The 27,473-nt window shown below is 36.8% G+C and overlaps 1 protein-coding gene across 5 annotated transcripts in view; it reads left to right on the top strand.

Moving 5' to 3' along the window:
* CCDC91 (coiled-coil domain containing 91) overlaps window positions 1-27,473 on the top strand; it is a 379,139-nt gene that overhangs the window by 324,991 nt on the left and 26,675 nt on the right. For 2 of the 5 annotated variants that reach the window (XM_047787308.1, XM_047787310.1), the window contains exon 13: window positions 25,095-26,190. The exons of the other annotated variants lie outside the window; for them this stretch is intronic. In XM_047787308.1, coding sequence (XP_047643264.1) covers window positions 25,095-25,205 — 111 coding nt within the window. In that variant the 3' untranslated portion in view covers window positions 25,206-26,190. Of the gene's footprint in view, window positions 1-25,094; window positions 26,191-27,473 lie in introns of those variants that run through there. 5 annotated transcript variants of the gene reach the window in all.

Below are 27,473 nucleotides of genomic sequence, written 5' to 3'. Positions count from 1 at the left end.
CCTGCCCTTGCTCAGTGGGTTAAGGATCCGGTGTTGCCGTGAGCTGTGGTATAGGTCGCAGACGCGGCTCGGATCCCACATTACTGTGGCTCTGGTGTAGGCCGGTGGCTACAGCTCCCATTCAACCCCTAGCCTGGGAACCTCCATATGCCGTGGGAGTGGCCCAAGAGATGGCAAAAAGACAAAAAAAAAAAAATCATTTACAACCATTTGTACATTATTTTGAAGGCTAAAGTACCATTTGACTTGTAAATTTTGAAAATGTACTGTGATTTTTTTTTCTAAAGTACAGTTGCTAAAATAAATTAGTAATTATTTCTTCTCTTTCTGTTCTTTATTCAATAAGTTCAGCAAACGTTTGGTCAGCCCCTATGATATGCCACGCATTGTTTTAGACTGACAGTAAACAAATGTATGATACTTGGGGATGACAAATGCCATAGAAGGATCAGGAGTCAGTGATACAAATGAAGGGTAGGGATGCTATTTTAAGTGAGTGAGAGCAGGCCTCAGTGATTAACTGAATTGGCATTTAAGAGGCTTGAATGTAAAGAGTGATTAAGTCATGCAGCTGTTTAGAAGAAGGCTATTCCAGGTGGAGAAAATACCAAGTGCAGTGAATGGATATAGAAGAGTACTAGTTTGTGTTTGAGAAAGGGCAGGGAAGACAAGATGATTAGATGAAAATGAGTAATGGGAAGACTGTTAGGAAGATAAAGTTTAAAAAATATATAAAAGGAGTTCCTTTTGTGGCTCAGTGGTTAATGAATCTGACTAGGAACCATGAGGTTTCAGGTTCGATCCCTGGCCTCTTTTAATGGGTTAAGGATCTGGCGTTGCAGTGAGCTGTGACGTAGGTTGCAGATGTGGCTTGGATCCCTCATTGCTGTGGCTCTGGCATAGGCCAGTGGCTACAGCTCCAGTTGGACCCCTGGCCTGGGAGCCTCCATGTGCCTCAGGTACGGCCCTGGAGAAGACAAAAAAAGACGAAAAATAAAAATTAAAAAATACAAAAGACTCCAAATGGCCAGAGAAATCATGGGAAAGAAAAACAGAGCTGGAAGAATCAAACTCCCTGACTTCAGACTATACTACAAAGCTACACTTAGCAAAACAGTATGGTACTAACACAAAAACATAAATACTGATCAATAGAACAGGCTTTAAAGCCCAGTATTTATGTTTTTGTGTTTGCAAACAAGGTGGCCAACAAGGGAGTAATCTCCAAAATTTTCAAACAGCTTATCCAGCTTGATGTCAAAAAAGCAAACAGCCCAATCAAAAATGGACAAGATCTAAATAGACATTTCTCCAAAGAAGATAAATAGATGGCCAAAAAGCCATCACTATATTAGAGAAATGCAAATCAAAACTATAATGAGGTCTTCACCTCACATCTGTCAGAATGGCCATCATCAAAAAGTCTACAAAAAATAAATGGTGGAGAGAGTGTGGAGAAAAGGGAACCCTTCTACACTGTTGGTGGAAATGTAAATTGATACAGTCATTTTGAAGAACAGTATGGCATGGATGTTCCTTTTAAAAAAAAAAAAAAAAACTAAAAATAGAGCCACTATATGATCCAGCAATCCCACTCCTGGGAGTATATATGGAGAAAATCATAATTTGGAGTTCTTGTTGTGGCTCAGCTGTAACAAACCTGACTAGTATCCATGAGGATTCAGGTTCAATCTCTGGCCTCACTTAATGGGTTAAGGGTCCAGTGTTGCTATGAGCCATGGTGTAGGTCGCAGATGCTCCTCAGATCCCGAGTTGCTATGGCTATGGTATAGGCCTGGCAGCTGTAGTTCCAATTTGACCCCTAGCCTGGGAATTTCCATATGCTGCAGGTGCAGCCCTAAAAAGCAAAAGAAAAAAAAAGGGAGGGAGGAAGAAAGAAAAGAAAACTATAATTTGGAAAGATATATGCACCCCAATATTCATTGCAGCATTATTCACAGTAGCCAAAGACGTGGAAGCAACCTAAATGTCCACATTTATGAATGGATAAAGAAGATGTGTTACATATCTATGGAGTATTATTTCAGCCATGAAAAAGAATGAAATAATGCCATTTGCAGCAACATGGATGGACCTATCATACTGAGTGAAGTAAGTCAGAGAGACAAAGACAAATATGTCATTTATATGTAAATCCAAAAAAAATGATACAAACAAACCTATATACAAAACAGAGACAGACTCACAGACCTAGAAAATACACCTATGGTCACCAAAGAGGAAACGTTGGGGGGAGGGATGAATTAGGAATCTGGGATTAACGTATACATTCTACTATATATAAAATAGATAATCATCAAGAACCTACTGTATAACACAGGGACCTCTCTATTCAATGTTGTATAATAACCTATATGGGAAAATAATCTGAAAAATAATGGATATATGCATATGTATAACTGAATCACTTTACTGTACACCTGAAACTAACACAACATTGTAAATCAAGTATTCTCCAAAATAAAGATTAAATTAAATTGAAAATAAAGAAGTTTAACCAAAAGAAAAGTGAAAAAGTGGTTTTACATGGAAGTGTGACTATCTCTATCAAATGCTATTATGGACTTAAAATTGAACAGTCCTTAATTAATGTGATCTCTGGTGATCTCACACTGAAGGGGCTTTAGAAATTATAATGTAATCTTAAAAAAGGATAGATTCTTTTAATTCTTAAATATACACATAAGAATTCTTTTTAATTTTAGGAGTTCTCGTTGTGGCTCAGAGGAAACAAATCTGACTAGCATCTATGACTCAGGTTTGATCCCTGGCCTCACTCAGTGGGTTAAGTATCCGGCGTTGCCGTGAGCTGTGGTGTAGGTTGCAGATGCAGCTCAAATCTGATGTGGCTGTGACTATGGCTACAGCTCCAATTTGATCCCTAGCCTGGGAACCTCCATATGCTGCATGTGTGGCCCTAAAAAGTAAAAAAAAAAAACCTTTTTCATTTTAAATATATACATTTCAGAGCAGTAAAATAGAGTGATGAGTATTGAGTTTTAAGCATAACATCTATTATTAGGATAAAAATGGTAGTGAACACTGGATGAATATAAAAATTTAAAGAGGAGGAAAAATGTAAAATTTCCAGATTTTAAAGAAGAGTATGTTTATACATATATTTTTAATGAGCTTTCAATTATAGCAAAATTCTACTTTAAAATATTTTCATTGAGTCTCTTTTCCACATTTAGAGAGTCGTGAAATCACATCTGGCTTATTCACACTCACAATCAGGCAGCCTGCAATTTCTTAATTAGGAGCAAGTTTCCAAAACAAATAGTCTATTTTTACCTTAAATTTGTTCATTTTCTATTAATAGTTTGCTTGCCTGTAAAATAGACACTGTTTTAAATATTTTCTTCCAGACTAATTTTTGTGGGTTTGTCCATTAATCAAGTAATTTATGATTAAGTCAGTTTTCCAATAGATCATACTTAAAGTGTTTGTTATTGATAACTACTGTTTCAATATTTTGATTATCTGATAAATGCAATTCTCAATTCTACTTTCCCTTTTTTGCATTACCAAAGACCGTTTTGAAAAGATGTAATTAAAAATGATGTGGTTCCCTTTGTAAGAAGTCAAGAATACAGAAGATATAAACACTAAAATGATCCTTAATATTTATTTATAGTGCTCCCCTTTACCTTTTTTAAATTAAACATCCGAGGAGTGGGAACCAGATTTTAAAATGCCGCTTTGCTGTGATTTTTAACGAACTTTTTTTGAAAGATGTTTCCTTAGCCTTTCCAACAGCTTCACCTCTTGATTTGCACAACATAAGTATTTTTTAGTTATCGCATATGGATATTTTGTACGAATTTTCTAGTCAAAAGTTTTGGTTAACTTTTCCTATACTTTCATATATTTTAGGATCTAAATAGTCTTTTACACCATTATTCACTCTTCCTACACAATTTACTATAGTTGATTTAAAAAGGTAGTCTGGGAGTTCCCGTCGTAGTTCAGTGGAAATGAATCTGACTAGTATCCATGAGGACACAGGTGTGATCCCTGGCGTTGTTGTGAGCTGTAGTGTAGGCTCCAATTCGAGCCCTAGCCTGGGAACCTCCATAATGCCACCTATGCGGCCCTAAAAAGAGTAAATAAATAGATAATAAAAATAAAAAGATTGTCTGTCCACAAACACTGTTTTCATTAAATCTTCATCTTCTGCCATAGTGTATCACACATGCATTCAATGTGACAGTATGAGTTTAGACTCTGGAGCAAAAGAACTTACATGTTCTAAATATGGTTTTACTGCCCATTCTCAGATATAGAACTTTTTGATGTTTTGATTTCCTCATCTGTAAAATAGGAGTGATGATCATAATGGTCAGTTGCTATTGAGACTTTCTTTGAAAATATTAAATTAGCCTGATGAAAGAAGGAATGCTGAGTCCTAAAGTCAATACTTTGTACAACTTTTTGTTTCAGTACAAGAGTTTGAATACAAGGAACCTGTGGGAGGATCATCAAATAGAAGTCCCTGAACACAAGGAAATGCCAGTCAGCTTTCTTTGCTTTCTGGGACTTCATCCCACTTTTTGATGATGATGCCACATGGTCCCTGATTCAGATAGAGCAGTTGTGATTTTGTTTCCCGTCTATAGGATACACATAGAAACTCTTCATGACACTCCCCAAAGCCCTAAATTCTTCTGTTGACCTTAACTGAGCAAGACCCCAAACGTATCTGCTCTTAAACCATTGTTCAAGACTGCTTAAAAAATGCATCCTAGGTTGGTGATTTCGGAGGTGATTCATGAACTAATGAATTTACGGCAATCCCAGCTTTAATGCTACATTTGAGGAAGACTACTGCAAGGATCTCTAAGTTGTGCATCAGTGTGATGGTTTTTCTCTGTAAACATTATCCCTGCTTTTTCCTGTTTCTCAGCTAACATAGGCAAGGCTAGACACAATTCATTTTTATGTAAAGTTCCCCTGTCATGAAAAAGACTGCTTTTATGGTAAACTTTGCACTTTTATATATACTCCCCATAAATTTAAAAATATACTTCAGTGCTTTCTTTGAATAAATTAAGAGATGTAAAGGGGGACCTCCATGTAGCTTTAAAAGAAAAGACTGTTATTTTTAAAGTAGTTGTAGGTTTACAACAAAACTGAAAGAAAGATACAGAGATTAATGATATAATCCCTGCCCTGAGAAGTGCACAGTCTCCCCCATTATCAACATCCCCCACTGCGGAGCCCAGCTCAGCAGGTGAGGGCTGAAGAACAGGTACTGTGAACCCTAAGAAAAACGTTAACATAAAGCAAGACACAGAGACATTTATCTTAAAGGTGGGAACCAGGGGACTCAAGGTCTCAGGGACCAAGAGCCCTGCCTCACCTCAAGAAACAACACTGCTTTTATTGTGCTCTTTAAGATTATGTCAAGGGAGGAGGGGGTTGTAGGTGCAGGATATGGTTTTTTTTATTATTATTTTAAAAGTCACATAGCTGGTAGATGGTTAAGCTTTTATTCTGACGTTTAGGCTTTTTTTTTTTGTCTCTTTGCCATTCCTGGGGCCGATCCCACGGCATATGGAGGTTCCCAGGCTAGGGGTTCGAATCGGAGCTGTAGCCTCCGGCCTAGCCAGAGCCACTGCAACCCGGGATCCGAGCCGCGTCTGCAACCTACACCACAGCAACACCGGATCCTTAACCCACTGAGCAAAGCCAGGGACCTCATGGTTCCTAGTCGGATTCGTTAACCACTGCGCCACGACGGGAACTCCTGACCTTTAGACATTTAACAATCTTTAGCATTTGAGGAAGCTTGGCGTTAGCTGTCTATACATAGCATCTAGAGAATCATCATTGTGCTTCCATAAACAGCATGCTTATCTGCGGCAACCCCATGTGCCTAGGTTTACACTTCCTTCTCCTTGCTGATCCATATTCTGCTAACGACCACTCATAAACCCCCTGTGACCATGAGATTCTTCTTTCTCTTATTTTAACAGAACATACCGTGCTGTGCAAACAGCGTGCCAGTCTGCACAGGTCCAGCATGCCTCGACCAATGCATTATGTCCTCATTCAGCTGCCCACATGAATAACTTATGCCTTTTGGTCTTTGTTCTTAAGCTTAAGTCATTTACCAGCACTGCCACTGTTTTTCAAGCAGGAATATGGGGTAAAGAAAAGCAGGACACGATGGAGTTTTCAGCATAGAAAAGATTATAGAAACACGTCTCCTGACACCCTACCAGTTTAGTCCATTTGTTGTAATTGGTGAACACAAATTGAGACATCATAGTTACCCAAAGAAAAGAGGCTAAGAAAAGATTGTAGAAACATGTCTCCTGACACCCTACCAGTTTAGTACATTTGTTGTAATTGGTGAACACAAATTGAGACATCATAGTTACCCAAAGTCCACAGTTTACACTAAGGTTCATTCTTTGGTATGTCCTATGGGTTTGGACAAATATATTATGACCTGTATCCATCATTATAACATCATACATAATATCTTCACTGCCCTAAAAATCCTTTGTGCTCTGCCCATTTATCTCTTCCTACCCCACCTCTGAAAACTACTGATGTTTTTTACTGTCTCCATAGTTTTTCCTTTTCTAGGATGTCATATAGTTGGAATCAAACCATATGTAACCTCTACAGATTGGCTTCTTTCTCTTACTAATAGGCATTTAACGTTCCTCCATGTCTTTTCATGGTTTGATAGCTCATTTCTTTTTTGCACTGAAGAAAATTCCATTGTTTATATGCACTACAGTTTATCCATTCACCTATTAGGGGCTATCTTGGTTGCTTCCAAGTTTTGGCAATTCTTCTATTAACATTCACATTCAGGTTTTTTGTGTGGACATAAATTTTCAACTCCTTTGGGTAAATACTAAGGAGCACAATTGCTGGACCACGTAATAAGAATATATTTAGTTTTGTTTAAACACAAAACAAAACAATACCAGTTGTCTTCTAGAGTGGCCATATCATCTTACATGCCCATCAGCTATGAGTTCCTCCACATCCTCAGTGGCATTTGATGATGTCAGTTTTCCAGATTTTGGTCACTTATCTAATAGGTAAGTAGTGGTATTTTGTTTTAATATTCATTTATCTGATGATGCAAGGTAGAGTATCTTTTCATATGTTTATTTGCTGTCTATTTTCTTTGGTGAGATGTTATCAGTTAAGGTCTTTGACCTTTTAATCAGATTGTTTTGTTGTTGTTGATTTTTAAGAATTCTTTGTATATTGTGTATTTGAATTTCAGTCTTTTATCAGTTGTTTCTTTTGAAATATTTTCTTCCAGTCTGTGACTTGTCTTCTCATTCTCCTGATTTTGTCTTTCACAGGACATAAATTAATTTTAATTGATTCTAGCTTATAAGTTTTTATGGATTGTGGTTTTGGTATTGTATATAAAAACTGGTCAAGTTCTTTTAGGTTTTCTCCTGTGTTGTCATCTAGGAGTTTCATAGTTTTACATTATACCTTTAGGTCCATGATCCATTTTGAGTTAATTTTTGTGAAGGGAGTAAGGATTTGTATCTGGATTTTTTTTTTTTTTTTTTTTTGCCTGTGGATGTCCAGTTGTTCAGCACCATTTGTTAAAAAGCCAATCTTTTCTCAATTGTATTGTCTGCCTATTTGTCAAAGATCAATTATATTATATTTATGGGGGGAAATGTCTATTTCTGGACTTTCCATTCAGTTCATTGTCCTCTTTATTCTTTCATCAATACCACACTGTCTTGATTATTGTTTATAATAAGTCTTGAAATCTGGTAGCATTAGTCCTCCAGCTTTGTTCTTCTCTTTTAGTATTGAGTTGGCCATACCGGGTCTTTTGCCTTTCCATACAAACTTTAGAATCAGTTTATTGGTGTTCCCAAAATAACTTACTGGGGTTTTGATTGGGACTGCATTGAATCTATAGATAGTGTTGGAAAGAACTAACATTTTGTAAATATTGAGCTTATCCATGAACATACAATATCTATCATATCTATCCATTTACTTAATCTTTTGGGTTTTTTGTTGTTGTCGTTTTTCTGCTTTTGCGTTTCAGGGTCACACTTCTGGCATATGGAAATTCCCAGACTAGGGGTCCAATGAAAGCTGCAGCTTCTGGTCTACACCACAGCCACAGCAATACAGGATCCAAGCTACCTCTGTGACCTACACTATGGCTCTCTGCAACACCGGATCCTTAACCCACTGAGCAAGGCCAGGGACCAAACTCGCATCCTCATGGATACTAGTTGGGTTTGTTACCACTGAGCCACAATGGGAAGTCCCAATCCTTTGATTTTTTAATCTGCTTTATGGTTGTCCTCATTCAGATCTTGTACATATTATTGCAGTTATGCCTAAGTATTTCATTGTATGTTTAATTTAAAATTCCACTTGTTCTTTATTGGTATGTAGGAAAGAAATTGACTTTTGGATATTAACCTTATATCCTGAAAACTTGCAATAATTGCTTATTAGTTCCAGGAATTTTTTGTCAGTTCTTTCAGATTTTCTACAGAGTCAATCATGTCATCTTTATCATAAAACAAGGACAGTTTTATATCTTCCTTTTCAACCTATAAACCTTTTATTTTATTTTCTTGTCTTAATTGCATTAGCAAGGACCTCTAGTATGATGTGGAAAGGAGTGGTTAAGAGGGGACATCCTTGCCTTGTGCCTGATCTTAGTAGGAAAGCCTTGAGTTTGTCACCTTAAATATGATGTTAGCTCAAGGATGTTTGTGGATAGTCCTCATTACGTTGAGAAAGTTCCCCTCTTTCCTAGTCTTCTGAGAGTTTTTATCATAAGTGTGTGTGTCAGATTTTGTCAGATAATGGTCTGCATCTACATATATATGATTTTTAAAATTTGGTTTGTTGACATGATCATTGAATGCTGAACCAGCTTTGTATACTTGAAATAAATCCCACTTGATCATTGTATATAATTATTTTTATACTCTTTTGGGTTGATTTGTTAATATTTTGTTGAGGGTTTTTTCCTCTATGTTCATGTCTTTGGTTTTGGTTTAAGTACTGCTGGCCTCATAGAAAGAGTTGGGAAGTGTTCCTTCTGTTTCTTTCCTCTGATTCCATATAGCTTTTGACTGCTAGATTTTCGTAGATAAATAGGTAGGAGTTCCTGCTGTTCAGAGAATATGATTAAATTTTTAGTTTAGTATACTTAACACTTAACAGATTTTTAATATATATGGTTATATTCAGAGTCACTATCTTGGCATTTCCTGAAGACTTTAAACTCCATAATGCCTTTTATTTAGAGAAATCTGGATATATATCAGTGAAGCTATCATTATTTTTCATCCAAGCATAGTGATACTTATATAGTAAATGAGGTGGTAAGTCATTTAAATAGGTCATACCCATGGAATTTCTATATAATAGTCTGCATTGGTTTTACCACACACCATTTAGATTACTTGATCCTTCCATTCCTTTGCATAATGTCATTTGTTTACATTAAAACATACACAAAAAGAGTTTCAGTGTACTGACTGGATTTGTTCACATTAAAAGACAAGAAGAAAAAGTTTCAGCGCATTAGCTACATTGCCTTAATTAATTGGTCCTCAGATAGTATACTGTAGCAGACAAATGGAAGATGTCTTGGGACTGTGTTGCTACTTTATATGATATTTCAGGAGCATCTCAATTGCAGTGTGCATTTGTGGATAACTTTTTTTTAAGATAATTATTCCCCCCTTCATTAATTTTAATTAATGCATTTGTAATGATTATTGGTAAAGATGGGTTACATAGAGCAATTTAAGTTACTTTGCCAGATTTTCTTTTGAACCTGTATCACCTATAAATATAAATATATGTGAGAAATGAGAATTTTAAATGGGAATTTTGTTAATCAAGATGGCTATAGGAATTCTAGTTTATAACCATTTGCTTACTTTGGTTGTATAAACACCAGATACAGAAGGTCACTATTACCTAGTTGACCAGAAACGTGCATGATTGAAATGCAAACAAAAGTCACATAATAGCTTTTATACAAGCCTCACAAAGGTCTCTCAGCTATGGATCATCGGTTTAGGAAATTTCTACCCAAAATGCCGCCACTTCTGCTTTGCAAATTCCATTCAGGTTTTAAAAGAAAGGGAGAGAAAATGTTATTCTTTTCTTACTTGCATTTGTTTAACCTTACTGGAGTGTCCCATTTTATGGGAAAGCCTTTAACTCTAACATTGTAGCATGGCATAGGTATTCTTTTCATCTTAGCGAGAGAAGTATGGTGTATGATTAGGAGTGTGGGTTTTTTAATCAAATTTCTTGTATTAAAACTGAGTTTTGCTGTTTACTACATGTGTAAACGAGCAAGTACTTTAACCTCTCTGGGCCACACTTTGTTCATCTTTTTTTTTTTTTTCTTCTTTTTCACTCTTCTAGTTTGTGGATGAGATACTCTGTTTAGCAGAGAAAAGAAAAAAAGGAACTTGCTGTTGCAACATGCATACATATATGTTCGGGTGATCAACACAACCTGGTTATGATTATTTTATTTTTTACCATTCATTTGCTCTCAAGCCATTACAGGAGATTATATTTCATTTGTTTTTCAGACCCCAAATTAAAAATTCCAACTCAGTGGATATTTCAGTCTCGTTCACAACATTTTGAGCCTATCCTCAAATTCTTGAGCATATATTCTTAAAAAAAGTAAACTTTTGTTTCTGTTATAAAAGTAGATACACAGAGTGTAAAGATGTCAACTTTATCACAGGGGGTTATATTTGCCTCCTAGTAACAGAAGGTAGAAATAATAATGGCATAAACAAGACCAGAAGTCAGCAGTTTAAAGCTACATAAGCTTAACAAGGTCATAAAAGATTCAGGATCTGTAGAAAGGTTCATTTGTGTCATATATTAGATACAGTAGTAAAAAACGTATCGGGGAAATAACAATTGATTACAATGAAGACTACTTGATAAGAAAAAAATAAAAAATAAATTAATTTTAAAAAAAGATTCAGGATTTTCTGTCTTTGTACTCTTTGTATTTAGCACTGGCTTACATCATTAAGGCTACAAAACGGCAGCTGGAGCTCTAGTAAACACATTTGTCATGGGAAAGAAAGGAAAATGCAAGAAGCCAGAAGGGAAAAGCATTTGGGCAGGTGTCTGTTGCTCTGTCAGGGAACTTTTGTGGAGCTCCTACCCCATGACTTGCCCTCACATCTCTTTAGCTGTCCCTGCAGTGGGAAGGGGGTCTTGGGAATGATACCTTGAGGGTGTTCACATTGTTTCTGGAACTAAGCTGGAATTTCATTAGTAAGAGAGAGAAGACAGATGGATACTTGAGAGAGAACTCTCAAGCTTTGCCATCATACCTGACTTACTTCTCATATCTTCTGATTGGTTGTTATCCAGCATTATTATTTTGTCTTGTTTTGTTTTTAAAAACATAAACACATTTTGTTTCTTTATTTTAATTTTGTTGTTTTTTAATTTTTTTAATTTTTATTTTTTTATTTCCCCAATACGTTATTATTATTTTTCTACTGTACAGCATGGTGACCCAGTTACACATATATGTATACATTCTTTTTTTCACATTATAGTACTCCATCATAAGTGACTAGACATAGTTCCCAGAGCTACACAGCAGGATCTCATTGCTAATCCATTCCAAAGGCAGTAGTCTGCGTCTATTAACCCCAAACTCCCAATCCATCTCACTCTCTCCCCCTCCCCCTTGGCAACCACAAGTCTATTTTCCAAGTCCATGATTGTCTTTTCTGTGGAAAGGTTCATTTGTGCCTTATATTAGATTCCAGATATAAGTGATATCATATGGTATTTGTCTTTCTCTTTCTGATTTACTTCACTCAGTATGAGAGTTTCTAGTTCTGTCCATGTTGCTGCAAATGGCATCTTTGAGCAGGTGGTATGGCCATTTTTAGGCAATAATAACCAAATTTAGCTTTCTTAATTGAAACCAAACCTCCTTTACTTGTTTACAAGGAGGAAGGTTGGGGTTTTCTGACATTTCTCAATCCAGCTAGGATTTTAAGAGGACTGACAGGGTGTTTTCCCACTTGGTTCCCTCAGTAGGATAAATTTGTTTTAAAATGTGCCAGACAGATGTTATTATGTTTTTTCAAGGCTTCAGTGATCAAACACACACAGTAAAATCCTGAATAATGAAGAAGAGCCACCCTGTTTATTTAAAATGAGAAGGAAAAAAAAAATCTATCCTCACTAACTTCCATTTGATTAAATGGTGCTTTGTTCCATTGGCTCAGTTTTGGATGCTGAGGATTTCCTAATGGGAATCAGGTGTGTATCCCAGCTGTTGCGCTGTGGAGCAGCCCATCTTTTTGCACTTAGCCCCTTCTGTCAGTAGTGAAAAGGTGAAGATAAGCAGGCAGAGATTGTCAAAGCCTCAGGTACTCCAAGGTAAGATCCATCCCACACAATGCCTTTATGAATATTTTCCCTTTCTTTCATTATGGACCTAGAAGGAAGTAGTCTATTGTTCTTATATTCAGCCACTGAGGTTTACAGGTTTATATAAAGTCAAGGCATATGTGGCATACTTAATGTACCAGTTTTTCTTTAAATGCTTCTGTTGCATTTTCAGGGAATAATTTGTATGCTAATATAATAGAAACCTTCCTGAACTTACTGTTTAGGAAGAGATGATAATTACATGTTTTGATAACTTTATCTACAGGGCTTTGGGCACTTTTTGACAAGTTTTTGCACTAGTATATGCGATGCAAGAAACCTTTACATAGTTACAGCAAAATTGATATAGTGCCAAGGCCCCCAGCCATAAGTGCAGTTCTCTGAGAAGGCATTGTGGTACTGTAGGTTAGAGACATACACCTGCATTTGAATCCTGGCCCCGCCACTTGGGCAAGTCATAACACCTCTAAGCCTCAGTGGCCTCATTTAAAGGGTTTCAAGAGAATCAAAATGAGATAATACACAGTAGATCTTTTCCAGTGATATCCTGCACCTATGGAATTCTCTCCCATTGAGCCTGGGCTGGACAAAGTAAAGTTGGTTTCAAGAGAATCAAAATGAGATAATACACAGTAGATCTTTTCCAGTGATATCCTGCACCTATGGAATTCTCTCCCATTGAGCCTGGGCTGGACAAAGTAAAGCTGGCTTTTAGGAAGATTGTGACTTCCGTCTTGGGTGCTGTCTCACTGTCTGGGTGTTCTCATTCTCTCTTGGATTACTTGCTTTGGGAGAAGTCAGCTATTAGGTTATTAGGCAGCCTTGTGGATAGGCTCACATAAGCTCTGTTGGAAGTAGATGGTTTGAGGCCTGTTGACAGCCACTGAGTGAGCTTGGAAGCAGATTCTTCCCCAGTTAAACCTTGAGTTGACCAAAGCCTACCCAACAACTTGATTGCAACCACTCAGTAGAGACCACGAGTGAGAGGCACTCAGTTGAGCTGTGCTGTTTCCTGGCCCACAAAAACTGGGAGATGATAAATATTTGTCGTTTTTGTTTGTTTGTTTGTTTGTTTGAAACCACTAAGTTTGGGGTGATTTGTTGCACAGTAATAGATAACTAATACAACATCTCAGGAGGTTCACCTGTGCGTGGCACGTAGTAATAGCAACACTATTCTCAAAAGGAACAGATCTGACTTGATCCAGCAATACAAGGTTATTCACTTTGCACTGTAAATCAAGTTCAATATATGTGTGCAGAGAGCTCAAGAATAAGCCTTGCAGATAGTCCTTTGCCTGCTTTTGTAGACTGAAACATAAAAGGCAAAGTATATAAGTCACTTGAGAATTTTAAGATCAAACAGGAAGACAAGAATCCAAGAGGTCATTAATTCTTTCTCCTACATTAAAACAAGGTAAAGTTTAGGGGTTCCTGTCGTGGCTCAGTGGTTAACAAATCCGACTAGGAACCATGAGGTTGCAGGTTCGGTCCCTGCCCTTGCTCAGTGGGTTAACGATCCAGCGTTGCCGTGAGCTGTGGTGTAGGCTGCAGACACGGCTCGGATCCCACGTTGCTGTGGCTCTGGCGTAGGCTGGTGGCTACAGCTGCAATTCAACCCCTAGCCTGGGAACCTCCATATGCCGTGGGAGCGGCCCAAAGAAATAGCAAAGAAAGACAAAAAAAAAAAAAAAAAAAAAAACAAGGTAAAGTTTAAATTGCTGAAAGTCAAAACAAAAGGGGCTATAGATAGTAACTGGCAGATATTGCTCCTTAGATTGACATAAAAGGATTGCTAAAATCTTTAAAACTTGGGTTGAAGAAAATACAAGTTTGTGTTTGTTGTACTTGAACAACTTGTTACTTACTTAACAATATTTGGGATTTTTATGTTATTTAATTTACAAAAATGCCATCCTATAGATTGTGATATTTGCACTAACAAATATCTTGAAAAAATGTATAAAAATGTTGTTCATGGATTGGGAACATGTGACAAATTGTGTTAAAACTTTAAGTGGAATGTCATATTCAGATCAGTTTGTTTTTCCATAATCAATCCAATTCTTGTTCATTTTAAAAGTTTTATTGAAGTATAGTTGATTTGCAATGTTGCGATAATTTCTTTTGTACAACAAAGTGATTCTCTTTCAAATTCCTTTCCCACATAGATGTTCACAGAATAGTGGCTAGAGTTCCCTGTGCTATATAGCAGGTCCCCATTGGCCAGTCATTTCCTATTTTTATTTGAGATAAATTCTTGTCATTGAACTCTATAAAGTAGGGTATGGAACTTATTAATAAGTAAATATAACCTTATGGATCAGGGCTCTAAGGAAGGATTTCTGTGCAATTACTACTGTACTATACAATTCTAATTACCTTTACTTTTGTTCTAAATTTTTCTTAAATCTATGGCCTTTTTAAAATGTTTTGGAAATTATCTGAATTAGTAGAAAAGCAGTTGTTGTCAGAATTCTTTTCATATTCATTAAGCTTCACACATGGAAGCTTACCCTAGAAAGTCTAGTGCCCCTGCCACCAGGGAAGTAAAAGTAAAGCATTCACTTACTACCACAGTGCATCTTTTTCTGGCCAACTGCTGCTGCTTAACTTGTAAGATGGAATGAGATTGTATTCCAAGGTGGTGTGTCTGCCCATTCAAGTCTGGAATACATTTATTGTCTTCCAAGGTGGTTTATTCTGCCCAAATGATTTAGCGAAGAGCAAAAATGAGTATTCCCATTTCCCAGTGGATTCCATGGTAGTTTGGGATAAAAAGGGAGAACTGCCCAAATATGTAGAACTTATTTTAGATGATTCAAAAAAAGAGAATTTACTTACCCTAAGACATCTTAAAACAAAAACAAAACAAAAATCGCAATTCTTTAGTTGTGGCCAATAGGGTTTAAGACTCTTTATACCCGCTTTTCATTTACCATGAAATAGCATCTGTAACTCATCTTGTGCTTGCTAGAAAGTTACACAACTTCTTTGTATGTTGATATTTTATTAACTGTATAAATATTCAGATAGACTTGAAATACGCTTTAATGTTGAAAAAGTTTCTCAGAGAGAAAAGGAAATGTGAACCCTGGATTGAGGGTCTTCATGGGACATGACTAGTAGCCCCTGAATATTCTGGTAAAGGGGTTAGACCCACGTTTTCAGAGCTTCAGTTTGAGGCAACTGGTACTGCCTATTCATTCAAATCACTCTTCTGATCATATTGAATCTTTTAGAGTCAGTCATTCTAAACATGTATTTTTGGTATCACTGTTGTCCTAAAGTTGCTTCAAGTCTTTTGAAAGAGGAAGTCTCTCTTCTTCCTACTGGTCTCTGCTATCATAAGGACTGAGAACTCCCCATTCTGGCCTCCTGACTTTATTTTTCTTTTTGTAATTATTTTAATTTTTTCCATTATAGCTGGTTTACAGTGTTCTGTCAATTTTCCACTGTACAGCATGGTGACCCAATTATACATACATGTATACATTCTTTTTCTTTCACATTATCATGCTCCATCATAAATGACTAGACATAGTTCCTATTGCTACACAGTAGTATCTCACTGCTAATCCATTCCAAAGGCAATAGTGATATTTTCCAGAGTATGTCATGCTCTTGCTCAACCTTTTCCAGTGGCTTCGCATCTGATGCTGGGCCTGCTCTGGCCACTGTCTAGTCCTGTGGCCTCTCTCCTACCAGCCTCCCCCTCACTCATTTCACTCCTATCCTAGTGGGTTTATTGCCAGTAGTCATTCAAACCAAGTCTGAACCAACATTTTGGACTTTTCTGTTGTGGTTTCATCTGCCTTGTAACTCTACTTCCTGATGTTTTTGTTCTGTTCTTTTACACCCTCACTTTTTTTTGTAATAATTTTTCAATAGTTATTTCCCCAATACAATTTTTTTTCTACTGTACAGCATGGTGACCCAGTTACACATACATGTACACATTCTATTTTTGCACATTTTCATGCTCTATCATAAGTGACTAGACCTAGTTCCCAGTGCTACACAGCAGGATCTCATTGCTAATCCATCCCAAAGGCAATAGCTCCCCAACCACCCCACTTCCTCCCCCTCCACCTTGGCAACCACAAGTCTATTCTGCAAGTCCATGATTTTCTTTACTGTGGAAAGGTTCATTTGTGCCTATATTAGATTCCAGATATAAGTGATATCATATGGTATTTTTCTTTCTCTTCCTGACTTACTTCACTCAGTACGAGTCTCTAGTTTCATCCATGTTGCTGCAAATAGCATTACTTCATTCATACCCTCACACCATGCATGAAAATAAACTCAAAATGGCTTAAAGACTTAAATAGAAGACAAGACACCATCAAACTCCTGGAAGAGAACATAGGCAAAACATTCTCTGACATCAACCTTACAAATGTTTTCTCAGTTCAGTCTTTTTTCAGCAACAAAAATAAGAGCAAAAATAAACCAGTGGGACCTAATCAAACTGACAAGCTTTTGCACAGCAAAGGAAACCAAAAAGAAAACAAAAAGACAACTTACAGAGTGGGAGAAAATAGTTTCAAATGATGCAACTGACAAGGGCTTAATCTCTAGCATATGCAAGCAGCTTATACAACTCAACAACAAAAAAGCCAATAACCCAATGGAAAAATGGGCAAAAGAGCTAAATAGACATTTTTCCAAGAAAGATGTACAGATGGCCAACAAGCATATGAAAAAATACTCAACATCACTGATTAGTAGAGAAATGCAAATCAAAACTACCATGAGATACCACCTCACACCAGTCAGAATGGCCATCATTAATAAGTCCACAAATAACAATTGCTAGAGAGGGTGTGGAAAAAAGGAAACCCTCCTGCTGGTGGGAATGTAAGCTGGTACAACCACTATGGAGATCAGTATGGAGATACCTTAGAAATCTATACGTAGAACTACATACGACCCAGTAATCCCACTCTTGGGCATATATCCAGACAAAACTTTCCTTGAAAAAAGACTCATGCACCCCGCATGTTCATTGCAGCACTATTCATAATAGCCAAGACATGGAAACAACCCAAATGTCCATCGACAGATGATTAAGGAAGATGTAGTAAATATACACAATAGAATACTACTCAGCCATAAAAAAGAACCAATAATGCCTCACTTCTTTTAAGTCTCTTAATTACCATATTTTCCAAGTAGTTTTCTCTAATCATCCCACCCAAAAGATCCCCCCTCCTCTCTGTCAAATCTTTACTCTCATTTTTTATAATACTGATCTCTACCCCCAAAGTAAACAAATAGTGCCCTTGTCTTTAAGAAGTTTGTTATCTTTTTGAAGGGACACATACAATCGTTAAAGAACAAGTAGGTGTCCAATGGAAGGTCAGAATGGGGAAGAGATCATTGTGGAGAGTGTAGCAAAGAAAACTTCACAAGGTTAGCCAGGATTTGAAGAGGACAGAGTATCAAGAGTGTTTTCTTAAAGAAAAGCAAGATGTGGACAAAATTCTAGGAAAGGAAATTAGTAGGATAAAAGAACATTTAGAGACACTGAGGAAGGAGGCTTCAATTTAGTGGAGAAAGTCTGCTTAGGAGTATTCATATATTCTTTCATTCGCTCATTTATTCCATATTTATTTAGTGCCTACTATGTGCCGGGCACCATTTCAGGCACTAGAGAAATGTAGTGGTGAATAAGCCAATTCTGCTCTTATTCACTAAAGTATAATTTTATTATGAGGATACAAATTAATATTCTATAGGAGACAGGTTTCAAGTGCCCTACTCACAGACGTGATCTTACATACCATGCCCAGAAAGCACCCACCAAAATGGAAGGTTAGATCTGCGATGGTGCAGCCTATCTTCTTCCTCAGAGAGTCAGAGTCACCTTGCTGCTCCTTAAAGTGGTGAACTCCTGTTTATTTAATGGATTCTCACCTTCAGACAGTTCTGGGGAGGGGATGGGGAAAGATGTGAAGTGAACCTTGCAGCTACCTAAACCCCAAACTAGTTCATCCATCACCTTATAGTCCCTGATTCCAGAGTGACTTTTAACACAAGCAAGACATTATTTAAATAAAAATCTCTCCGTGTTCCCGTCATGGTTCAGTAGTAACCTGACTAGTATCCATGAGGGCAGGTTCAGTCCCTGGTCTTGTTCAGTGGGTTAAGGATCCGGTGTTGCCGTGAACTGTGGTGTAGGTGGCAGACATGGCTCGGATCCAGTGTTGCTGTGGCTGTGGTGTAGGCCAGCAGCTGCAGTTCTGATTCTACCCCTAGCCTGGGAAACTCCATATGCCACAGGTGCGGCCCTAAAAAAAAAAGCCAAAAATTAAAAAAATTAAAAAAAAATAAAAAAATCTGTCAAACTTTTTTGTCCTTATACATATCCTTGATTTTTAAAAAATAGCAATATTCACTCAGATGCATAAATCCAGATGATTGTTATTTAGCAGCAATCACAGGTCAAATGCTAGTTACACATTATGAGTTTGTGTTATATGCCCTCAAAAGGAAGAGTCTGTCCTCTATCCAACATTCACAAACCCAAGTTATTAAATCAGTGTTTTTATACTGGAAATCCTGATTGTTTTCAGGGGTGGGGCTTTTAAAAGACTCCGAATTATTAAATCTAATGTGTATGATACATGTACGTAAGTTAAAACCATAATGGTAAAATAAACACCCATGAAGCCACCTCCAAAATAAATCTACATATTTCCTCCTGACTCTACCCTCCAGATACAACGACCCTATTTTGATTGGCATAATTTCCTTGCCTTAAAAGGAAATGTTTTATTATCTATTGACATAACCCAAAATAACATACTTTTTTTACTTGGTTTTTGCACTTTATGAAAAAACAGGTATCAGACTATCTATAGCCAGACTTCTTCCTTTTTAAATTCAATTTTTTACAATATTTACTAATAGGTAATATGTGATATATTAAAATGTATTACAAAATTGTAGTAATTAAGACAGAATTGTACTTGTGTGGGGATAGGTGAATTGTCTATGGGAACAGAATAAGGAGCCTAAAGACAGATTCATGCATTGTGGAAACTTGGTTTATGATAGAAGTAGCATGGCAATTTCCGTAAGATATATGCTATGCTATTTTCTGTAGTAATAATTTCTGTATGATATATATGCTATGCTATTCTATAGCATAGGTACACAGAGATCTTTGTTGATGGCTGTTCATTATAGCATTGATTATAATAGTAAAAGATTAGGAACAATCCAAATGTCTGCCAATAGAACAATGTTTAAATAATAAGAAAATAATCCATTATATATTAAATTATAAATATATAAGGGAGGAGTTCCCATGTGGCTCAACAGCTTAAGACCTTACCTAGTATCCATGAGGATGAAGGTGCAATCCCTGGCCTCTATCAGTGGGTTAAGGATCTGGCGTTGTTGCAAGTTTAAGCATAGGTGCAGATGTAGCTCAGATCCTGCATGGCTGTGGCTATGGCATATGCCAGTAGCTGCAGCTTTGATTCAACCTAGCCTGGGAACTTCCATATGCTGTGGGTACAACCCTAAAAAAACAAAAATAAAGAAAGAAACAATGGAAAACTATGCAACTGTTTAAAAAAAGAAAACAGGGAAAGCTTATTCTCTCATACACTGCAGATGGGACTGATAAATTGGTACTCTCACTCTAGAAAGCAATTTGTTAGTAACTATCACAGTTAAAATATGCAAATCCTAACAAACAACCCAATTAAAAGAAAAGCAGAAATGAATATTCATTTTTCCAAAGAGAAGATGCAGATGGCCAACAGGCAATGAAAAGATTCTCAACATTGCTAATCATCAGGAAAAAGAAAATCAAAACCACAGTAAGCTACCACCTCACACCTGTCAGAATGGCTATCATCAAAAAGAATGCAAATAGCAAATGTTGGCAAAGATGTGGAGAAAAAGGAATCCTCATACACTGGTGGTGGGAATATAAATTGTTGTAGCCATTGTGGCAAACAATATGGAGGTTTCTCAAAAAACTAAAAATAGAACTACCATGTGACCCAGAAATTCCATTTCCTGGGTATAGATTTGAACGAAACAAAATACTCATTTGAAAAGATATGTGCACCCCATGTTCGTAGCATCATTATTTACAATTGCCAAGATATGGAAGCAACCTAGGTGTCCATCAAAAGGTGAACAGATAATGAAGATATGATACTCACACACACACAAACACACACACACACACAATGGAATACTACTCAGCCATAAAAAAGAATGAACTTTTGCCATTTACAGCAACATAGATGGACTTAGAAGGCATTGTGCTAAGTGAAATAAGTCACAAAGAGAAAGACAAATACTATATGATCTCACTTATATGTGGAATCTAAAAAATACAACAAATTAGTGAATAAAACAAGAAGCAGACCCACAGATGTAGAGAACAAACTAGTGGTTACCAGTAAGGAAATGGAAGAGAGAGGGGAGGGGCATTAAGGGGGTAGGAGGGGGAAAGGGGGGCTATTGTGGGATTATATGAAACTGTCTCTGTGAAAGTTTTCAAAATTGTAAAGCACTATAGAATTGAAAGAATCTTTCATTCAATAAAAATGAATTAAAATAAAATAATTTTTAAAAAGCACTGGACATGAATGGATGAGGTGACAAGGACACCTAATGAAAAGGTTGGCTTTCTCTATCAAGAATGCTGTAGGCTTCCTTGGATTCTGGAACAATGAAAACAATTGCACAGACAGTAAAAATGAATTACAAATACTGACATCTAAAAGAAAAGTATATGTCTAATCAGTCCATTGACCATATTTTATGTCAATTACATAGAAGTAGCATAAATATTACTTTTTCTACTTACGAGATATTTTTTCATTAATTTTGTTTGTTCTACACAGATTTCCTGACTGCCATATATATATAATCTCTCTGCTTTTTGTCTTTCTCCTCTCAGTCTATTCTTCACATAGTGCCCATATGAACATACTAACACATTCAACCATAATTATATCATAATTTTTACATCTAAAAATAAGTTAGGGAGTTCGCATTGTGGCTCAGCGGTAACAAACCCAACTAGTAACCATGAAGATGTGGGTTCAATCCCTGGCCTCACTCAGTGGATTAAGGATCTGGCATTGCTGTGAGCTGTGGTGTAGGTCACAGACGCAGCTTGGAACTGGAGTTGCTGTGGACTGTGGTGCAGGCCAGCAGATGCAGCTCCAATTGGACCCCTAGCCCGGAAACTTCCATATGCCACAGGTGCAGCCCTAAAAAGCAAAATAATAATAGTAAGTTAAATATGCAAGTCTTCTGACATAAAATTTCCATGTATTAGAATCTGTCTGAGAGAAACCCTTAACCGTCTTCCTGAAAGGAGTACACTCAGGTTGCAGGTTTCAGTGTTGCTCCAAAAATAAGACAAAATTGGAATAAACTTACTTACGTGTCTGTCAATGAGGAATAGGTAAATAAAGCATGGAATATAGTCAAGCAATTTCTTTAAAATGATATAGGAGAAGTTTCCAGTATCGGCAGTGGAACAGGGTGATTATGTAAACCCTCCCATAGTTAACAATTATAAGATCTGGACCAGATATTTTTAAAGACCTATCTTTAAATGCTTGAGAGCATGCAAAATAGGCACAAACCACTAGGAATGAACTGGACCTGGGTTTTAGCATATTCTTCTGTACTATTAAAATGTAATAATTTTTTTAAAACTGCAAATAATTAGATTCCAGTCTGTTTTACACATACTAAAACAAACCTTTAAAATTCAACTTTAGTTTCCTCCATATCTTTTAGATTAGGTTAAGCATGTTTTCACTTTTAGAGTTAAAAGCATATTAATCATTTTTTTACTGGATTGCCTTGTTCCATTAGGGTTAAGTATTTTTCGATTCATTCAATCTCAGCAAATATTTTTTGAGTGTCTAACATGTGCCAGATCCTCTTCTAGAAGCTAGGGTACAAGAGTCAGCAAGACAGACAAGCTCTCTGCTCACCAGGGTTTTACCCAACTGTCTTGTTTAATAGAGACTTGTAAGCAGAAAGTATATATTCACCTAAAGTTATCATCTGAGGAAGAAACAAATCACAAGGAAAAAAGATAATAAAGAATAATTATGGAGTTCCCGTCATGGTGCAACGGAAACAAATCTGACTAGGAACCATGAGGTTGCGGGTTCGATCCCTGGCCTTGCTCATTGGGTTAAGGCTCTGGCGTTGCCATGAGTTGTGGTGTAGGTTGCAGACGTGGCTCGGATCTGGTGTTGCTGTGGCTGTGGCATAGGCAGACAGCTACAGCTCCAATTGGACCGCTAGCTAGGGAACCTCCATATTCCTCAGGTGTGGCCCTAAAAAGACAAAAGAATAATAATAATAATAATAATAATAATAATTCTTAGGATAATTCAGAATTGTAATCTTCCATTTTTTCAGTCATTTGGATTATCAGTGGATTGTAAATGTGTACTTTAATAGAGAATTCTTGTTTGGATTTCCCTTTTTTCTTTTATGTTGGGAGGAGCTTTGGGGAAGAGTATGTCAACTTTTACATAAATATAACAGGTGTATTTGTGAAATGGAATTTACTGGGCTTTCTTTTAAATTCTTCCATTGTTCTGTAACCTATAGGCAATATATTGTCGTTGATTATTTTTATATAATGTGCAATTTTTTAGGGCAAAAGAGTTAGAAATTTTTCTTTGATGTGTTCAATAATCCTTACCATCCCAAAAGTTCTTGGTCATATAACTTTTATTACTAAACCACTAGGATTTTCACTATGTTCTAATTATTAAAACAATCCTAATAAAAAATCTCTAACTCAGCAGGAAGACCAAGTCAAATTTAAGTTTTAGTAATGTCAAATATTTCTCTTTTTTGGCCACACCCTTGACATGCGGAAGTTCTGGACCAGGGTTTGAACCTGGGCCACAGCAGTGACAAAGCCAAGTCCTTAACAGGCCACCAGGGAGTTCTTCAGTTTTTGTTTGTCTTTTTTTTTTTTTTTTTTTTTTTTTGGTCCTTCTGCATTTTCTAGGACTGCGCCTGTGGTGTACAGTGGTTCCCAGGCTAGGGGTCCAATTGGAGCTGTAGCCACCGGCCCACATCAGAGCCACAGCAATGCAGGATCTGAGCCACATCTGCGACCTACACCACAACTCACAGCAAAGCTGGATCCTTAACCGACTGAGCAAGGCCAGGGATCAAACCCACAACCTCCTGGTTCCTAGTCAGATTTGTTAACCACTGAGCCACAATGGAAACTCCCTCAGATATTTCTTGAAATACCCCTTTCCCAAGAACTTTCTCTAATTTCAGGAAATTGTTTATGTCCTTACTTATCCTTTATCCTTTCTAAACTCTACGTGTGATGTAATTATGCTCTTTTACTATGTTTTTCTTTTATTTTTTGCATCTGTTATATTTTTATGATATTTATGGATGTTTGTCCTGTATATTCATTAAGAACTGGTATTTTTATAAAGGATTCATGTGATTTTTTTGACTCTTATAAAAGAAATAAACCACTAGACAAAAAACTGGTGTTTGAAATGAGGGAAGGTCTTAACAGTCACCAACATCACAAAATCTGGTTTGAGCACAAACAAGCCATTTCTCCTAGACAGCACCAGCCTTCACTGGAGCAAAGAGAGCCTCTGCCTCTGCTTCGTGCCTTAGAGCAGCACCTCTCACCTTAATGTGCATGCATGCTTATAGACCTGGTTGAAATTCAGATTCTGATTCAGTAGGTCTTGGGTCAGTCTGAACTTCTGCATTTCTAATAAAAATCCTGGTTGAGGGTATCCCCATCTCAGCACTCTGAACCTTTTGGACAGTATGGAATGTTTGGCATTGAACCTGGCCTCTACCCACTGCATGCTGATGGCACTTTCCAGACCAGTCATGATATCAAAAATGTGAGTCTGTGAGATACAGACTCACAGATTTTGAAAAACTCACAGTTTCCAAAGGAGACAGATTGGGGGGTTGGGGATGGGCTAGGGGTTTGGGATGGGAATGCTATAAAATTGGGTTATAATGATCATTGTACAACTATAAATGTCATAAAATTCACTAAGTAAAAAAAAAAACTGGGCACTTTCCATCATGGCTCAGCGGAAACAAATATGACCAGCATCCATGAAAATGTAGGTTCGATCCCTGGCCTCGGTCAGTGGGTTAAGGGTTCAGTGTTGCCGTTAGCTGTCGCGTAGGTCACAGACACAGCTCAGATCCTGCATTGCTGTGGCATAGGCCATTGGCTACAGCTCCAAGTGGACCCCTAGGCTGGGAACCTCCACATACTATGGGTGTGGCCCTAAAAAGACAAAAAAAAAAAAATCCCAAAAAACGAACTGGTGTTATACTATTTTATATTTTCTAAAATCACTCTGATCAAATTTATGGTATCTCTCCAACAGCTGAATACCAACATCAATTATAAAATTATAGTGATTATCATCTCATCTTAGATAATAGAAAGAGTGACTACACTGTCTCTGAGTTTAAAGCACGATTTGATTTTCTCAGTCATCATCTGAAAAGGTTTCTCTAGGGGGCTTCTGTGGCATAAGTTTTTATCCCTCAACTAAGTATATATTTTTTCTCTTTCTCTTTCTTTAAAAAAACAAAAAAATCAACAGCTTGATCAAGTCATCCGCCAAAGAAGCCTATCCAGTTTGGAACTGTTCCTCTCCTGTGCTCAGAAACAGTTAAGTGCTTTAATAGCTACAGAACCAGTTGACATTGAATAAAGAGAACGTGACAAGCTAACCCACACTGGCAATGGATAAATCATTAGACCTCTGAAATACATGCTCTGAATTATAAAGATGCTTTTGTTTTCTTTCCAAACCTTGGAAAATTGATTTCCACTTCAAGGATAAACCAAAACAATATTTAGAAGAACTGCAAGAGATCTAGTTTATTTTCTGTTGTTTTCTCCTTTACATTTACTATTATTTTACTAGTAATTATAGCAGCAGCAACAGAAAGTATGATGTGACCCCATAACCATTGAAAAACCGCCACATTACCAAAAGTTAATTAAGTAAACTTTATAGCCTCTGGTGGCCTGCTAGATTGTATTTGGCAAAAATAATCAGTATCTTTACTTTCATTTCACAATGAATCTTGATAAGATTCTCGAATGTAATCATGCATTTATTTGATTTTGAGGCTAGAAACTGTATAGTTTTCAACATCATTTATTTATACGTGTAACTTAGATATAAAGCACTGATATGACAGAGAATCATCCTGATATCATCAAACCTCTTTTCTGCAGCAGAATCTATGTATTTTCATTGTTAAACCATTCAAACACTAAGGATTGTTAAATTAATTCAACTTCAGTCTGATGTATCACTGAAATGAGTATATGTGTGTTATGTGCTTACTTCCTGTTTCTGTTCTTTAAAGTCACTCTGAATCAATGAAATCATTTTTCTTATGAATTATATCATGGACTTAATCTCTAGAAAGAGAATGTAAGTTAGACATTTATAGAAATTCAGGTTCAAATATAAGAGATGTGAAATCCTTTCCCAGTGCTTCAGAATGCACTTAATTCATGAGCAGTGTGCTTCATTGTAAAATCATGAGTTTTTTAAACATCAGAACTAAAATGTCATTAAAAATATCTGCAAACCTCTTGTCTTGTTTTCTGAAATGCTCCTATTTTCATGGGCTTTGTACTTTCCTGGGACTTCTCAGTGTAATAAAGAGCCTCAAATCTTATTTGTTATTATTTTTTAATCCTTTTAAAATTATTTGTTAAAAAATTTCCTTACTCAGACTTCTTTGGGAGTTCCGATTGTGGCACAGTGGAAATGAATCCTACTATTATCCATGAGGATGCAAGTTCAACCCCTGGCCTCACTTGGCAGGTCGGGGATCCAGTGTTGCCGTGAGCTGTGGTGCAGGTCTCAGATGCAGCTCGGATCCTGTGTTGCTGTGGCTATGGTGTAGGCTGGCAGCTGCAGCTCAGATTCAGCCCCTAGCGTGGAACTAAAACAAAAAACAAAGAACTTCCCTACCCATGGATGATGACATTTTTAATATATACCTCTCCTAAATACTTATAATAATATTAACCAAGAATCTTTAAATGTTAATAACTACTTAGTTTTCTCTTACAAATTTAAACACGAAATTAAAGGAAGCAGGCCACTGACTTGAAATGCAGCATAGTAAAAAAGGGGAGAAAGGGCTCTTAATTCAGAAACAAGTCAATAACACAATATGATGGTTGTATTTAAAATCAGTTGACTCTGACATCAAATTTCAAATGTTTTACAAGTTACTCAGATATGAATTAGATGAAAATGAAGCATAACAGATCACTGAAACTAAGATCCAGAGATAGTGGAAATATCAAGAGATTATTAGCAGTCTACAGCTGTCTTTCACCCTATACCAGCAGAGTGGTTATTTTCTTCTTTCACTTGGGATTCCAACTTTGCTGTTGACATAGACGAATTGCTGTCTGAAGTAATTTGGAACAAACTGATATTGATCAGTCTGTGAATATTTGCAGAACACCCACCATGCAAAATAATAAACTCTTGGATTGCTTCAGTACTTTTTTCACCACAGAGTTACCCTTAAAGATATCTGAAGATAATCATATGGACATAGGTTTATTCGATACATTAATTCTTCCAAACTGAATTAGCTAATACTCTATTTCTGTGGTCTTCATATTATAGATTTCCACATTAAGAACTGCATTCTGTTTTTTCTTGGTTGTCACAAGGACCTAAACCATCTTGGGTAGCATTCACTAAATGAATTAGATGATAAGCATTGTGCTGTGACCAAAACACAAATATCTTGAAATGTGAGCCCAAAGTCTCAATGTTAATCAACGTTTTGTATCTAAAACTTTCCCCACCTATTGTATGATTTCCTGAATTCTTTTTATATAGCATTTCCTACTTTTGTGTTTTGGTAAATAAGGCACTATTTTGAAAGACAGAGAGTAATTAGATCTTTTGATTGACAAAGCCACCACCAAACTG

This window comes from Phacochoerus africanus, chromosome 7 (genome assembly GCF_016906955.1).
Source record: "Phacochoerus africanus isolate WHEZ1 chromosome 7, ROS_Pafr_v1, whole genome shotgun sequence".
Classification (NCBI taxonomy): domain Eukaryota; kingdom Metazoa; phylum Chordata; class Mammalia; order Artiodactyla; family Suidae; genus Phacochoerus; species Phacochoerus africanus.
This window is presented reverse-complemented; position numbering and strand designations above follow the sequence as displayed.